General features: G+C 33.8%; 4 protein-coding genes across 5 annotated transcripts in view; 2 read left to right on the forward strand and 2 right to left on the reverse strand.

The window, feature by feature from the left end:
- Positions 1 to 3145, reverse strand: part of LOC122501690 — an 83782-nt gene extending 80637 nt beyond the window's left edge. The window contains exons 1-2 of the mRNA XM_043611348.1: positions 3066 to 3145; positions 245 to 2957 (exon numbers count right to left, since the gene is read on the reverse strand). Coding sequence (XP_043467283.1) covers positions 245 to 2957; positions 3066 to 3145 — 2793 coding nt within the window. The remainder of the gene's footprint in view (positions 1 to 244; positions 2958 to 3065) is intronic.
- A 6743-nt stretch (positions 3146 to 9888) lies between these two features.
- On the forward strand, positions 9889 to 11574 carry LOC122501585 (biogenesis of lysosome-related organelles complex 1 subunit 5). 2 transcript variants are annotated; one of them, XM_043611152.1, is made up of 5 exons: positions 9889 to 10025; positions 10169 to 10251; positions 10805 to 10993; positions 11079 to 11276; positions 11474 to 11574. In XM_043611152.1, the coding sequence occupies exons 1-4, from the start codon at positions 9902 to 9904 to the stop codon at positions 11244 to 11246; spliced, it is 564 nt and encodes a 187-aa protein (XP_043467087.1). In that variant the 5' UTR covers positions 9889 to 9901; the 3' UTR covers positions 11247 to 11276; positions 11474 to 11574. The 2 variants fall into 2 exon arrangements, with proteins under 2 accessions (XP_043467087.1, XP_043467088.1); XM_043611153.1 differs by having other exon boundaries at positions 11477 to 11574.
- LOC122501584 (transmembrane protein 199) lies at positions 11259 to 14276 on the forward strand. Its single transcript, XM_043611151.1, has 2 exons — positions 11259 to 11810; positions 13763 to 14276. Exons 1-2 carry the CDS (start codon positions 11399 to 11401, stop codon positions 14008 to 14010), a joined length of 660 nt encoding a protein of 219 aa, XP_043467086.1. The 5' UTR covers positions 11259 to 11398; the 3' UTR covers positions 14011 to 14276.
- LOC122501586 (chromatin accessibility complex 16kD protein) lies at positions 14263 to 15448 on the reverse strand. Its single transcript, XM_043611154.1, has 2 exons — positions 15165 to 15448; positions 14263 to 14864 (listed from the first exon to the last, which is right to left on the reverse strand). Exons 1-2 carry the CDS (start codon positions 15297 to 15299, stop codon positions 14472 to 14474), a joined length of 528 nt encoding a protein of 175 aa, XP_043467089.1. The 5' UTR covers positions 15300 to 15448; the 3' UTR covers positions 14263 to 14471.
- Between the last annotated feature and the right edge of the window lie 276 nt (positions 15449 to 15724).

Below are 15724 nucleotides of genomic sequence, written 5' to 3' on the forward strand. Positions count from 1 at the left end.
TTTAGTGAAAATTTCGCGCACTCGTTTTCCAATGAAATTTCTCACTGAATAAAAATGTGGGAAGTGAGGGTGAAGAAAGAAGAAGGAGAAGAAGAAGAGTCGAGAAATATTCAAATTTAGAGAATGCAATTTTATAATGGAAAATGAAGGTATTTAATAAAAGGAAAAAAGATGTGCTCGTCAGGAGTGAAGATGTGAGGAAAGGAGAGTAAAAATAAAAATGTAAAATAAATGTTGGACTGACCTTGCAGTGGGTGCAATTGTGGATGACCGAGTACGATTGCCCGCAGTCGTATCGCGCCAATACCTCCTCAAACTCGCAGTGTAACCTGGCGGCGAGGGCATCGACTAGAAGTAGTTTATCCAAGGCATCAACGCATTTTTTGCCCCCATTCAAAACATCTTCAAGCGGGCCATCCTTGCCAGGCGTCAGGGCGTTAACCACCGCGTGCTCGCAGCAATGCCGTAGACGCAGGCCACTCGTGAACCAATATCGATTCTCCCTCGGGGTTAAAAAACTCAGCGGACTACCCCGACCAAAATCATCCCGACAGATGTCTCTCTTATGCGACTCCTCAAGGTAAAAAAGGCACTGTTCCGGAGCCATCCCCTTGCCAGGACTCGTGTCCGCTCGCGACTTCCTGCCCGACCTCGATTTCCTCCTCTTAATTTTATCGCTGAGCCTCTCAATGACTTCGCGAAAGGCAGCGTTGCTATCACCCGGTGACGTCGGCCTACAGGGGTACGGACAATACTTGGGCACCTCCGGGGGACCACAACTGCCCAGGAGATCGGCTGGAGCCGGACCCGCTAGATCGCACGCCGACAGCCACGGGTTAATCTGGTTCACCTCCCAAGCATATTCGTTGTAAGGGTGGGCTCTCTGCCGCTCCTGGACAATCTGCTGACCTTGCCGCAAATTGTTGCTCGGGGTGTACTGGTGAACCGTGAATGAGCCGTTGCGCTGCGTGTAGTCTTCATTGCGCGAGAGGGGCGACTTTTGCGCCAAGGCCGAAGAGACCTGAGCCGAGGGATTCGTAGAGCACAACAGGGGCAACACCATAAGGAACAAGATGAAAAACAACGCGTTGCCCTTGCCCAGAATTCCCAAGGAAGAATTGCTTCTTTTTGCTTTTCGAGTTTTAGAGAAAAAAGGATTGGTATCCTTGAAGAGGGAAAGTTTACTTTCACGACATTCGTGAATAGTTGACTTTGAGAGTAGGGCAGTGTAGGGGTTTCTTTTGTTCTTGTTTCTTCTCCTGCTCTTAAACAAGTAGTCACTTTTGTCGTTTCTAAAGTCATCAGTGCTCGAGTCTTTGTCTTTATAACAACAGTGAGACCGTGAAGGGGTCTTTTTCCTCTTGCTTTTAATACGTGAAAAATTCTCGTCGCGAGCATCAGTCTCGTTGAAAAATCTCTCGACCCTCGTTTCACTCGCGATAGTTCTTGTGGACTTGAAGGCATCGATGAAGTATTCACCTGGCAAGACGACGCACGTGGTTGTTTCAGATAGATTATTATTGACACAGCTTGATCTCGCAATTTTCGTCTGTAGGGTCTCTTGATCGTATTCTTCCTGAGTATCAATCGGATTTTTGAAATTTGGTACTTGTGTTTGGTCACTATTGACATGATTCGCGTCGTGGTCGCCGTTATCGTCGTTAATAAAGGCAGTGTAAGCAAGCACATTGTTAGGAGGTAAGCCCAACAACTTGAGTTTTGCATCTGTCGATGTGTCCACAATGGATGACTTTCGGAGAATTTTTCTTCTCTTGATAACCCACTGTTTCTGAAAATATGGATGATAGCGTTGACACGAATATGGGTTTCCGGTGGAGAACAGTGACACTTTGTTTCGGAGAGTCTGATCCGCATTGTCGATGTGAGAAAATGTGGAAAGGTTATCAGTCTCAGCAATAGGTCCGGCTGTGGGTTGTTGATCGCTTTTATTGGAGTTGTAATTGGATCCTTGGTGCTTGATAAATTGAATGTTTTGAGAGCAAGAGTGTGAAATTCGAGAATTTTGTTGAAAGAAGTGATTGAGGGGAGATAATTCGAGTTTGCTTGAAGAATGTTCAGCCTGTGGTGCCGCTGGCTTGCTTTCGCTGGTAGTGGGTGGTCCCGAAACACGGGGCGGGTCGAGTCGCATGGGCATGAGATCGGGGACTCTTTCGAGGTCCCCACGTCGTTGTCGTCGACGCTCCTCGACGAGGACCGCCGACCGAAGGCGCAACTTTCGTTTTTCCTGGTGATCCCACTTTGTGACTCCGCGGGGGGTCCAAGGAACACCGCTCGGTGATGAGGAGTAAATCTCCAAGTGCAAATGGAGAGGCTGTGCGTTTTGTGATCGCGTATGCCGTGCTGCGGGAGGCCCCGCATCGCTGCCAGGAAGGCTTGAGCCCGCCTTTCGCCTCACGCGTACGCTGCTGGCTTTCGCCTTGAAGCCGCTCTTGACGGCCCTGTACCTCACCAAAACACGGTACTGATTCCGATAACTGATAGTGCTGGAGCCTCTTATTTCTAATTTCTGACAGTGAGTTTTCCCGAGTTTCGTTGAGCCCCTGATGACGGATCTGGCATTGGTTCTCCCCTGATGGTGCTTGAGTCGCTTCCTCGAACAACTTGGTTCTGTTGCAGTGTGAAGCCAGGTCGACGATCCAGAGAAAGGGTCGTCTGACTCGCCCGCCGGCGGCTCTCCTTTCAACGGAATCAGCCCCGCTCGTGCGTGTCCCGGGCCGATGGACCAGGAGCCTGCCTGTACGGTCCGGGTTGGCGGGGCCCTTAGAAGTTCCCCTGGGCCAGCGATGCACAAGCGACAGCTCGCTGTTGCTGCTGTAGGTGTGACAGCAGCACCCACGAACTCTCGTCCTCTTCGACCACCCTCTCCCGGTAGTAGTGCCTGCCACTGGACACCTGCTCCTCTTGCTGCACGTAGTCCCCCTGCCGAGACTCGCGAGCTTCCACAACAGGACACTGAGGTTCATGCTGCATCATGAACACGCGGCAGGACCACCACGCTCTATCACTTCGTCACCGTCGATTATCACAATCGCCGAACGACGCACGACCACGATGATGATGATGATGATGATGAGGATGATAACCGTGTATCCGTCGAACCTCGGACCCGATCGCGACACCCCATGGACACACCCTTGAACGGATGTGACGAGGTCACGTCCCTTCTAACCTGTCAGCACGTCACGCTATGTAGGTCGTATCACGACAGGGTCGAGCACGCACTACTACGCGATACGAAAGTGAGGTTAAGTATTAGCACTCGCGACTCGAGGACGGCACCGTGTTACGACATAACCGCGCGCGCGCACCTTCGCGGCATTACTATAGGTCGTAGATTAATTCGACTTACTCAGACGAATCCATCTTCTACTTCGACCTTCATCGTAATGCTTTCCAATGATCTGATCAACTTTATTTCAACTTGTTACTCCCTGGAACATGAACCTCCTTCAAATTCCAACTGATCCTGCAGTTGTCACTTCTTACTTTCGAACGAGTCTTCTCACCACCTTGCACTGATACAACATACACTCACTCGATTGCACACCTCAGTCACTTAATTCACGAATCTTGCCGAATCATCACAAAGTCATCTCATTTCCATTATTTTCTTCTCTCGTAATCAAAAACTTTTCAACAGCTTACTCTACAACTGACACTCTAAATTTTTTCTAATAAAATAAATCTATTCAACAGTAACAGACATAGCTATCATCAATTTTCTTAATTCCACTGATACTCAATGACTAATCCCTCCTTATCCGTTAATCCTGCATTATCCCTTTGATTTACATCTTACTTGCCGGGGATGTACACTCTTGTTCAATCAAACTGCTTACAGTACATTGACAGTACCACAAACTAGAACCAAAATTCAAACCGAAAATCACTTTGCGAAAAATTGACTGATAGATATAGAGAAGGAGAGAGCGAGAGAGCGAGAGAGAGAGAGAGAGAGACAGAGAAAAAGGGACAAAGATACACTTTACTTTTTGGAAATCGATTTGTATTTAGGGTTTGTCTGCAAACGCAAAACAGACACCTAGACAGAAGAACGAGATATCCACGACGGGGAAAAATGACATGAAAAGTCGTGGATTTTTGCAGGTGTCACGAACCGCCGGTCGTTCTTCGAACCGTCAGTGGAGGACGGGCGTCGCGAGGTCCGCCATCTTCGTTTTTGCCGCTCCCCGCCCGGGCAACCCAACGCCTCCACCCCAGCGCTCTTCTGCACTACACCACCACTCTTCACTTCCTATATCTCTCTCCACCCCCGATTTTCTCGCGCAGCCCGTCCGTTCTACCCTTTCCGTTCACGGCAACCTTGTCGCCCCTGTCTCCTCGTCGACGTTCCTCCAACTCTTTACTTCCCCATCTATCTGCTGGACCACCGTCCCCCTAACCACCCCTTTGCTACTCTCAGCTTGATACTTCTCCTCTCAACGCGTTACTCGAGAAAAACCGGCAGAACCGTCGATCCACTGCACACTATGGATTCGTGGCCTGATTAATTTTAAGTCCCGGACCATTTCTCAGTAATCCACCGCAATCATCACCAAACACAAAAATTTTATTTCCCCTCTCAAACAATCAAATTCTTGACTAATTCTAAACAACGCCAAACACGTGTTTGTTGCCTACTGAGATGTTTGCTACATTCGACCAAGAGCCTTCTCGAAATTTAGAAGTAGATGACAATGTACCAAAAGGTATCCCTTATTTCTTTTCGAAAAATCAATTCAAAACGAATTGCTTAAAATTCCCTTTATGTAAATAAACCCATTAATATTGCCAAAATTTCCAGCTGTCATAAAATCCAAGACTCTCCTCTTCTCTCCGCCAAAAAAGAGAGAGAAACAGGATCTACCCTGCCAGAAAGAACCTTAACCTACTGAACCTTAAGCCATGGTTTTCAACATGTCTGGAGCAGTGAACTCCTACATTTAAGAAAAAATTCAAATTTTCCCCTGCCGCGCTTTAATGGACGCAAGCGCTTCGCTATTATTTGAGAGCGGAGGCGACACTCCACGGATATTTTGAAAAGGTGTCCATCCCACACCCTCATAGTGCGTATGCTGTCGCGTTTGGGGTTGAAATAAGGGATGCGCATGACCGAGATGAAGGAAATTTTAGCGAATCGATTATTTGCAACCAGCTGCAGCAGCAGCGGGTTAGTCACGCGGCGGCCTGTCCGTCAGCTTATCTGGTTGCTACTCGTTGAGCAACCTAAGACAATAACTTTGCTACTTGTCCTCAAATTACTTTAAAGCAACAACAGACACCTTCCAGATGCCATTAGATTCCTTTAAACCTCAGCTTTTCGAGAAGACGTTCATATATCACACATTCATTATATTAAATCTCTAAATCTCTAAATTTTCTTCGTATCACCGAAAAAATTATCATTATGATTCAAAAATAATTTTTATAATTAATATTTGCATCTAGTAGGAAGAAATGCAAAATACTAGGGCGCAACTATTCTGCGGATATCAAATTGAGACAAAAAAACGAATCAAAAATGTTGCTTCGCAACACTTTTGATTCGTGTTTTTTGTCTCAATTTGATATCTGCAGAGAAAATGCTATGAAGTTTTGAGGATATTTTGATACTTGCAAGAAGCTTATGCTTCAGACTTATTTAGGTTACCACGCACTACAAGCATGCATGTCAGCTGATCATATGATAGATTTAGAGAAAGCTGGCTAAACGTTAATAATGTTATTCATCAGAAATTAATTCGACTTACCCAGTCAAGAATTCGTACAAATTTAAATGGAAACACTTTCTTGGTGGTATTGAAGAACAGTCCACTTGCCTTATGGCCAATCCGAACCTCTTTTGTAGATGACACTTTTGTACCCATCATCCTGTCCGACTAGTCTGAAACAGATGAACAATATTAAATATTAGGAAAATCATTTAGAATAGTGGTGAAATTCTTTTTATGAAACCTCCCATACAGCATCGAAACTTTTCTAAAGGTTGAAATTAGCTTGACTTAGGAATCTTAGGATCTTAGGAATCTTTAGTTACGAAGCTCATTAAAGTTGAAGTCATTCTTTAAATTTCGACTGTTTTTCAATTTTAGACGCGAAAGTTGACTGAACATTGCTGAAGATTTTTTAATTTCTTAAACTCTCGTGCAATGTTCAGTCGACTTTCACGTCAAACATTGAATAACATCGGGAATTTAAAGAACAACTTTGAATTTCATGAGCTTCGCAACTAAAGATTCCGAAGGTTGCAGTCAAGTTAATTTAAAGTTTCAGGAAATTTTCGACGCTGTGTGGGCTGTTTAATTTATTGAACACTATTTTTAACTACTAATCAAAAGTAATGCGTACAGCATCACTATATCAACTTTTTCGACTATCCACTTATATAGCACAGAAAATCGTTAAAGATTCGATTCCCCCCAGAGTTGGAAATTTTATTTTCGACCTCGTTTTCGACAAATATTGTTATTAATAATCGAATTGTTAATTCGAAAATCTCTTAAAGATATTATGACACTTCTAGTTAAGAACTCAAAAGAAACAAACTGAGTGTTACATAAAAATGATAATTTCGATAAAGTACAGAACGAGTATTAATTGGCTCGTTCAATATAAATTGAATTGAACAATTGAAATATTGGAAATAAATTTGCTGTAAAGTAAATGAAGTGCGTTATCTGAAAGTATATAGGTGTATTATATATATGGAACGACAAATTACCTTAGGTACAGGGTTCGTTGGTCATAGATATAGGTCACCCAATCCCATATGTCAATGTGTCATGGTATCAACAGCAATTGACGACATTTCTGTGTCTGTGTGTATGGTAAAATAAACAATTAGACAGATGTGTAGATGTCCAATACACTTGCAGATACGTCTCAAACATTACGCTTGCAAATGATCAACAGATCTTGCCTCTCATCCCTTTTGCTTTTAAGCAAGCGGCTATAGTCGTGGTTTCTCTGTGATTGATATATACATATTAGATATAGTCGTGTATACTGTAAATCAACAACAGTAGCTGATTATTGACACCTTATAAAGAAAACATATTTATCATTATAAAATAGTTTCCACTTTTAGAATAGTTTCAATTATTACACTTTTCGAATAGTTGAAACTATTCCACTTTTTGAATAGTTTTCAATATTCCACTTTTTCAAAAAGTATATAGTATTATAAAGAAAAATTACATTACGTGGAAAAGCTGTTAAAAAAATTTGCGGTTAAATAAAAAATGCTTCGATATAAAAATTCGGTTCAATATATATTTTACTTGATAAAATTCCGTTAAAGAGAAAATCCATCTTTATGAATTTCAAAACAATGAAACTCGAACAAGGGAATAAATTTGGTTTACATTTTTTTCTTTCTCCATCAAACACAGATGCTATTAGTGAGGCAAAATTAATAAACATCAACTATACTATACTATCATGATGAATCTAATTGCGAAAATGGATTATTACACTTGCGGATATTAAAGATTTAATGGATTGAGAGTGCAACAATGGACAGTCATCGGAGTGCGATTTTCAACATTGGTATTATAGGTACTGTGGCCATTAATAAATTTTTTATTTTTTTAGGTTCTGGACATTAAATATTTTTTCCGGTTAATTTGATTTTTCAGAATTTTAATTATAATTATAAATTTAATTACTCAATAAATACTAATTAAATTTTCAATGTTTTTATGTTAATAATCGCAGGTCTCGGATCAAAAAGTCGAAAAAAATGTATACAAAAAAGGCGAAAAAGTCCTTTTTGTCACGAAAAATCCATTTTGTATTTTCTGGTTTCCAAATTCAATTATTCAAAATTTCAATAATTTTGTTAAATTAAATATTTTAAGTGATAAATTCATAAACTTATACAAATATTTAAATTTTAAATACTTGTAATTTATATTTCCACAGGAATTAAAAGTATATTATATATATTTTTATAAATAATTACAATGTAGGAATTTTTTTTCTAGTTTTAAGAAGGGGAAGTTTTTAGTTCCCCTCACGGGATACGGAATTGATAATCGCCCGCAACAATATACATAAAAGACAAAAGAATGAATAGAAGGGATTAGGCGAAACGGATAAAGCCAAAATTGAGCTATCATACCATTTCAATCTGCATATTAGACCAACAATTTTCTTTCATATATATTATATCCAGAGCATTACAATATGTTACGTCACTGTCATGAAATTTTTATTGAAAAAAAAAATTAAAAACATAATTTATACTATTGAAGAAGTCATTGGAGAATTACATAATACCAATAGGTGGGGAACAAGAGGAGAGAGTCAGAACTATTCTTTGTCGTATTATGTTGCAAATTTATACGTAACATTTTTCAGATTTTATACAAACATATATTTAAATGGGTACCAGATATAATGTTATATAAGTATATAGTGAAATATGTTTAACAAAAACGTGAATAATTTCATTTTGCATATTATTAATAATTAAACAATTATTTTTTTTTTTACTTTTTTTTATTTTTTATAATTTCGGTATATTTTAAAGAATCTTAATTTTTATCAAATTTGCTTAGACCTAAGGCCACAATTAACAAACAGTATTATTTTTCATATAAATTGCACACCATATATGGAGTATTTTATTTAATGGGAAAAATATACAAGGTGTTTGACAAAAATATTTTTTAATTAATATGTAATTAAATTCGTAATACTCAAGTTGTAAATATTATATGTTATGTTTGGAATATTGCGTCGTTAAAAAGACTTTAAATAAATTTTTCATTACTTGTCATTTACTGTTAATAAACAATGAAAGATTCTCAACTTGATAGTAAAGTATTATTTACAAAATATCTTTTATATAATATAATATATAATAAAAATGATAATAATAATAATAATTTCAATATATCTATAAAACAATGCACACTAATGAAACTCAACTAATTATTATGGTTTGATTCAGTATGACGAGATTTCATATCCAATAAATTATTTTTATGTTATAAGTGAAATAAATCACTTAGTTAACTATACACTATATTTAGTATGCCACGTAAATTATAGACCATAACATCAAAATTATGTTATATATTTATAATACAAAATTCTAAATGGAATATAATTATTAGAGAATTTTTCACTATTTCGTTAAAGTATTTTTTTATTTTAGAATTAAAAAATTTTTAATGTAAAAAACAGTTTATTTTTTTAACTTGATTTTATTCTATGAAATTGATAAAAATAGACAAAAAATTAATTAATTTCATACAAATAAAATAATTTTTAATTCTAATTAATTTAATTAAAAAAATAAAAAATAAAAATTTTAATTCTAAAAATAAAAATATGTCTTCCAAAAATCGAAAAAATAATTTATTAAATAATTGTGTAAGAATTTACTAAACATTGAATTAAAAATAAAAATGTTTGTATGTGAATAATGTTAACAAAAAAAATTATTATTGATAGTGTGACAATATTTTAAATTTGTTTCTTTCCCGCGCATTTTATCAGGTGTGCCAACATAAATAAGGTAGTCCAAGTTGGGTGGGGGAAATGCAATATGGCTGACATCAGCTGATTTACCGGAGGACAAACAATGCATTGAATTCAATGGGACAAATCAGTTTTTTAACCATAACTTTTTAAATATTCATTTTTGAACCATAGTGTAATGGAAAATTATTCTTTATTTATCGAAATCTATTTTTTAAAACAATAAAATAAAATTTTTTGGTTTTATTGTTTTAAAAAATAGATTTCGATAAATAAAGAATAATTTTCCATTACACTATGGTTCAAAAATGAATATTTAAAAAGTTATGGTTAAAAAACTGATTTGTCCCATTGAATTCAATGCATTGTTTGTCCTCCGGTAAATCAGCTGATGTCAGCCATATTGAATTTCCCCCACCCAACTTGGACTACCTTATCTGCGAAGTTGATATGCGCAGAAAACTGTTTTTTATCTGTCACGAGATGTTACCAAAACATGGCGTCTGTTGTAAAAGGTGTGAACAAGTAGTTTTTAAATCATTTATTTTATATCATTATTCTTTCATGTAATTTAACTTTAGATTCATTTCATAGTGCTCTCTAACAATTGATAATTAACATATTTTTTCCGTGAATGTGATTTTACTCTTTTTAATAGACGTTGGTGAAATTTGGACACGGCTTTTTGATCATCGATCGTTCATTCAAGGAGAAGTTTCATTTTTCTTAAGAGAATATCAGGTAGAAATAAAATAATTTATTTATTTTTCTTATTTGCAAAATGTTTTAAAATTATTGTATATTATTTCGGCAGTTGTATTTTCACAAATCACATTTGTAGGTTAGATTTTTATGGTTTGTTCTATTTTCATCTTTTACAGTACTTGCAGTACTTCAATAACTGAAATCTATTATTTATTATTATTTTATGAGTTAAATTTGAATTTTATGAAAATATTTAATTTTTTGATTTTGTAAATGTTAAATTTTATAAATATCAGAATTTATAAACACTCCTCTAAAATTATTTTTTGTATTTTTAAAGTACAAACTGTGGATTACAGATTGTTTTATCATTTCGATGTTTACAGGATTTAATAAATTTTAATGTGCGATAAATTTGTAGAATTAAAAAAATAACATAACGTGAAAATTTAAGACAATGAATAAAGTAGAAAATTTTGCATTGCAATTTTTTTTTAAAGAGTAATAAAAGAAAAAACATTTTATTTTTGTTCTCTCAAATTTGTAACCTTTGATGAACAATTAGAATATATTTCTTTTTGGTACTCAGGACAAAAGAAATGACAGAGAAGTGGAACGTCTCTTTGAAATTATAGAGCATTCAACCGATATTGATCAAAGCCAGTTGGATAGAACAATAGAACTTGGCAATTCTCAGTTACCCAATTTAAAAGTAAATGTCGATAAAGCACTTGGTATGTGTGAACGAGTTCTTCAGAAAGAAGGGAAAATAAATAATGTACGTAAATTATTTTTAATACCCTCTTAACTTGATTACTAACTTGATTTTTTTCACATTATTAAAGAACTGTAATAATTTTCAGGAAAGTGAATTAACCGAAAACAGAGAACTCCGAAAATTGAAATGGCAAGAGTTTATCAATGAAATGAAGGATAAATGTCAAAAAGTGGACGAAGAATTTATCGAGAAAGAAAACGAATTAAAGGAATACTATTTGGATCTAGAAAGGAAGTTACATCTTTCGCCATAATTATCTCCTCTGCCATATCTACTTTCATAGGTAGTCGAAAAACTTAAGCCTAGCTTATTTTTCCCCTTTTTATTCTTTCTGGTTTTTTTTTTGCTTGTGAAAATTAGTTTCCTTCTTTTAATTTTCATTGCATTAAAAATATCACACTTAGAATGTTTGTCGAACCAATCAAAGATCACACTGTAAAAATAAAACCGACTACTAGACTTATTGAATTCGTCGCAAAGCAGGTGAAGAAAAAGAATGAGGTGCCTGAAAATATAATTGCATTGAAAAGTTACGGCAAACGACAAGAAACATTCCTCACTTTAAAGGACGTAAAGTGGCTGAATTCTTATTTAGAAAAATATCGAGAGTCGTCTGACGAGAAAGTTTATTTACATGAACTTTTGGAAACTGCTGATGTTTGCTTACCAACGCCTCCAGTAAAACCTAAAAATCCAGAACTAGTGGCACGATTAATAAAACTTCAGGCACAGCAAAATGCCAGGGATTATGCGTCAATGACCAAAGGTGTAAATCCATATAAGAAAATTTTTCCTGAAGATTCGATAGCTGCGCAAAGTAAGATCCACTTAACCTATAAGTATTTTTACAGGGTTACCACGCTTTTGTTCTTTTCAAATTTTTTTGAACTTTTTGACTTTTCCAGGTTAAAAAACGGAATTTTTCCTGATTTTTAAAACGAAAATTATTCGAAAACATCAATAACTTCATTTTTAAATAAATATTTAATTATTATTTTTTCATAGATATAGATGTTAAGATTTTCGAAAATTTGAAATTCAATAACAAGGATATTTTTATAAAACATGAAGAATCGCTTTCTTCATGTTTCATAATAATTAAATTCAATTATTTAAATAAATAATAAATAACTTATTGAATAATTGAATATTTCTTAAAATCGAATTCTTTTTCAGAATTTTAATAAAACTTTCAATAATAATTGCATTTTTCAAAGAATTCATTTAAAATTGTATATTAAAAATAATTGAATTAGGTAAATTTTTTATTCAATTCCTATGAAAATATTATTATTAATAAAACTAATAAGCAAAAATAAAAAATAATAAAATTTTTAAAAATTCAAATTCAATTATTTCGAAGAAAATTAAAGTTCGTACGAGGAATTTCATTAAACTGAAAATAATTGAATTCTAACAACAAATTTTGTTAAACTTTTAAAGATAATGCAAAAATTATTTTCATCATTACGATTATTTATTTCTAGAATTTTCAACTAAAATTCTTCTTTAAGTCAACTTTTTTTTTAATAATTTTTGAAAAAGTTCTGTGTGAATTTTCAAATTCTTTTGATAATAATTTAATTTTACGAAATTTCGATTATTTTGACATTCTTTAATTAAATATAATTATTAGAAATTAAAAACTTCAAATAATTCAAAAAAATTTCATAAAACTTTTTGAAAAAAATTAATTCTACAGAATTCTTAATTAAAAGTATGAAAAGTTCAAATTTTCAAAGATTTTAATTTGAAATTCATTTTTATATTTTTATTCAAAATTCTACGAGAATTTAATGATTTAACTACAAAAATAAATATTTTATTAAACATTTGAATGTTTCTAAAATTGAATTTTCATAAAGAATTTTTGTCAACAAATTTTTAAATAATTGAATTCTCTTGACAAATTTCTTTGATAAATTTTAATAAAATTTTTAAGAATAATTACATTTTTTGAGAAATTCCATTAAAATTTTATTAAAAATAATTGAAATTCAGAATTGAATTTTATTATTTATGAAAATAATTGAATTATTTTCGTAAATAATAACATTTTTACAGGGATTCAATTATTTTCATAAATAATAAAACTCAATTCAATTATAAATAATTGAAAAATTAAATTTCAATTATAAAATAATGAATTATGATAATAATTTGTAAATAATTGAATTCATGAGAAATTTTTATTATTTATGAAAATAATTAAATGTTTGCGTATAATCTTATTAAAATTGTTTTTAAATAATTGAATTCTTTTGGATAATTTTATTCAAATAGTAGATATTAAAAATCATTGAAATGAGAAAAATTTTTGAAAATAATTGAAATTTTGACAAGAATTTTATAAAAATTATTAAAAATAATTGAATTTTGAAGAATTTTTTTATTTATAAAGAAAATTATTTGGGATTTTGTCGAGATTTTTTTGTAAATTTTGAAAATAATTGAATTTCTGAGAAGAATTTTACTACTTTTGAAAATAGGTACTTGAAAAATAATTATGAAAATTGTAAACGCAATTCTTTTAAAATTGAATTAATTTTGAAATATTTAAGTAAAATTAGATTTCAAGAATCAACACAATATCTTTAGAAAACAAGAATTTTCTGCAGGATTTCGATCAAAATTCCCCGATTTTTCCAGGCTTTTTCAAGGTTTATAAAATTCTCTAACATTTCCAGGTTTTTCAGTTTGCGTGGCAACCCTGATTTATCATGAAACACGAAATAATTATCTAATATAATATTTGTGTATTTGTTTTAGTCAAAGAAATGAACAAGCAACTTATAGCAGTGGCCCAGTTCGTTCTCTCCGTCATGGCTGGGTTCGCCTTCGGTTTCATTGGCGTGGAATTAATTGTCGGAGATTTGGATTTTGGTTTTCGATTATTACTGGGAATTATGATTTCTCTAATAATTGCATTAGCGGAAATTTATTTCCTAGCGAAAAAGCTAAGTGAAGATGTATATGATTATCCGGAGGGTACTAGTGGAAAAGTACATCAAGATTGAAATCATAAATATTCATAAATCTACTTAAGAAAAATGTAGTAATTTAAAACTGTCTTTGACATGTGTTCAAACCTATTTAATTTTTCTACGCTTAACAAAAAGTCTGTAAATAGCTTCATTACGAAACTAGAATTACATTATTCCTGTAAATAAACATGAAACTTGTCATGTCTTCAATTTTATATAAATGTAGATTCATTTAATCTTCTAATAAAAAAAATTATAATTCTCACATCAAGAGATAATAAACAATTTTAAAAAATTTATTTTATTTTCAAAATTATGATTCAAAAATTATCCATAAATAAGATTCTATAGTAATTGACATTTTGTATTATTTAAAAATTACATAGTCGTTGAGTGTCTTTAAAACGTTTGAAAATGGTTTGTTCGGTAAAATATAGAAAAATGTACTAAAAAAAGGAAGTTGTATTCACACTTGCCTATTTAAAAAAATGTCACTAGCTGTCGGTGGACGCTTTATTATCATTATCATTGTCCTCATCACTATCACTAGAACTGCTGTCATCGCTTTTATCACTGGATTCGCTTTTTCCGTTTGTTTTATTATCGTTGGACTTTGAAGAAGAATCGTCGGAATTTTCATCTTCACTGTCCGATGAAGAGGAACTGTCCGACTGACTATCGGAATCAGAATCTGACGAACTTACAGCATTTTTAGCTGCCATCATTTGTTTGAATTGACGAACTGTTATTTTCCTTGGCATTATTTCTCGGAGGAATTCTAAACAGTCATTTGTTTGCACGACTTCTGCCAGATGTTTATAATCTAAATTGTGGCCCTTCTTGGTTTGTAAATGTGCTTCTTCTGTTAGGTAATGAATAAACAATTCCTGAAAATTTTAAAAAATGATGACAACGTAAATAAAACGATTTTACATATCGAACAGAGTGTTTGTGTATTTGCACTTGTATTAAAGTAACTTTTGTTTCGCATGCGAAGAGCGAAAAAATTGATAACTTAAATTAATTTTTCCAATAAGTGGAAAAAAGGAAAGAAATTATTAACAAATTAAAAGTTAATTTGAATTTAACCGCGTTAACCGCCTTCTGTTTGTTGTGTAAAGTTCCTACACCGATTGCACTACAAATCAGTTGGGGTCATTAAAAGTTAATACAAGTTGTCGACTTACCGTAGCTTTTGTTACTAAAAATAGTCCATCTTGGCCGATTGCTTCGACGTAAGGTGAACTTTTCATAATCGTTCTTACTCGAGAAATAGGTAATCTTAACTCCTTGAGTTTTCCGGGTGATGCTTGCACGGCCATGTTTGTTTGGATTGTGTTTTGATCAGGGTTGGGCGCGTAAAATACCTCAGGTAAATTACATGGATTTTTACAGTAAAATACCTCGTATTTTACTTCAAAAGTTTTATACACAATGTATTTTTTGGGAGAGGGGGGTAAAATACGTATTTTACATATGTAAAAAACCAAGTATTTTACGTCAAAAACCTCGAGTGACGCGTCACTTCCCAACACTGGTTTTGATGTTTGACAGAGTCGACGGATAGTTTTAAATGCGGCTAATGTCACGGCAGTTCACTGCGCACTATTCTTGCGCACACTAAACTCCCGGTTTCTGACTTTCTTGCTAATATTCCTTCGTTTCTTCCTCTTTTTTCGTTATTTTAGAGTGACGTATTTATTTATTACTTAATCAGGTAAATTTGTGGATTTTTTTAAAAGACCAC

This window comes from Leptopilina heterotoma, unplaced genomic scaffold (genome assembly GCF_015476425.1).
Source record: "Leptopilina heterotoma isolate Lh14 unplaced genomic scaffold, ASM1547642v1 Lhet_212, whole genome shotgun sequence".
Taxonomy (NCBI): Eukaryota; Metazoa; Arthropoda; class Insecta; order Hymenoptera; family Figitidae; genus Leptopilina; species Leptopilina heterotoma.

What these genes read in the sequence shown, in the direction of transcription:
- LOC122501585 (XM_043611152.1), top strand. Translation starts at nt 9,902, where the DNA reads ATGTCAGCCATATTGAATTTCCCCCACCCAACTTGGACTACCTTATCT. An exon ending in CATGGCGTCTGTTGTAAAAG is followed by an intron (nt 10,026 to 10,168) that starts GTGTGAACAAGT and finishes TCTTTTTAATAG; the next exon opens with ACGTTGGTGAAATTTGGACA. An exon ending in AAGAAGGGAAAATAAATAAT is followed by an intron (nt 10,994 to 11,078) that starts GTACGTAAATTA and finishes AATAATTTTCAG; the next exon opens with GAAAGTGAATTAACCGAAAA.
- LOC122501584 (XM_043611151.1), top strand. Translation starts at nt 11,399, where the DNA reads ATGTTTGTCGAACCAATCAAAGATCACACTGTAAAAATAAAACCGACT. An exon ending in AGATTCGATAGCTGCGCAAA is followed by an intron (nt 11,811 to 13,762) that starts GTAAGATCCACT and finishes TATTTGTTTTAG; the next exon opens with TCAAAGAAATGAACAAGCAA.
- LOC122501586 (XM_043611154.1), bottom strand. Translation starts at nt 15,299, where the DNA reads ATGGCCGTGCAAGCATCACCCGGAAAACTCAAGGAGTTAAGATTACCT. An exon ending in TTTTAGTAACAAAAGCTACG is followed by an intron (nt 14,865 to 15,164) that starts GTAAGTCGACAA and finishes TAAAATTTTCAG; the next exon opens with GAATTGTTTATTCATTACCT.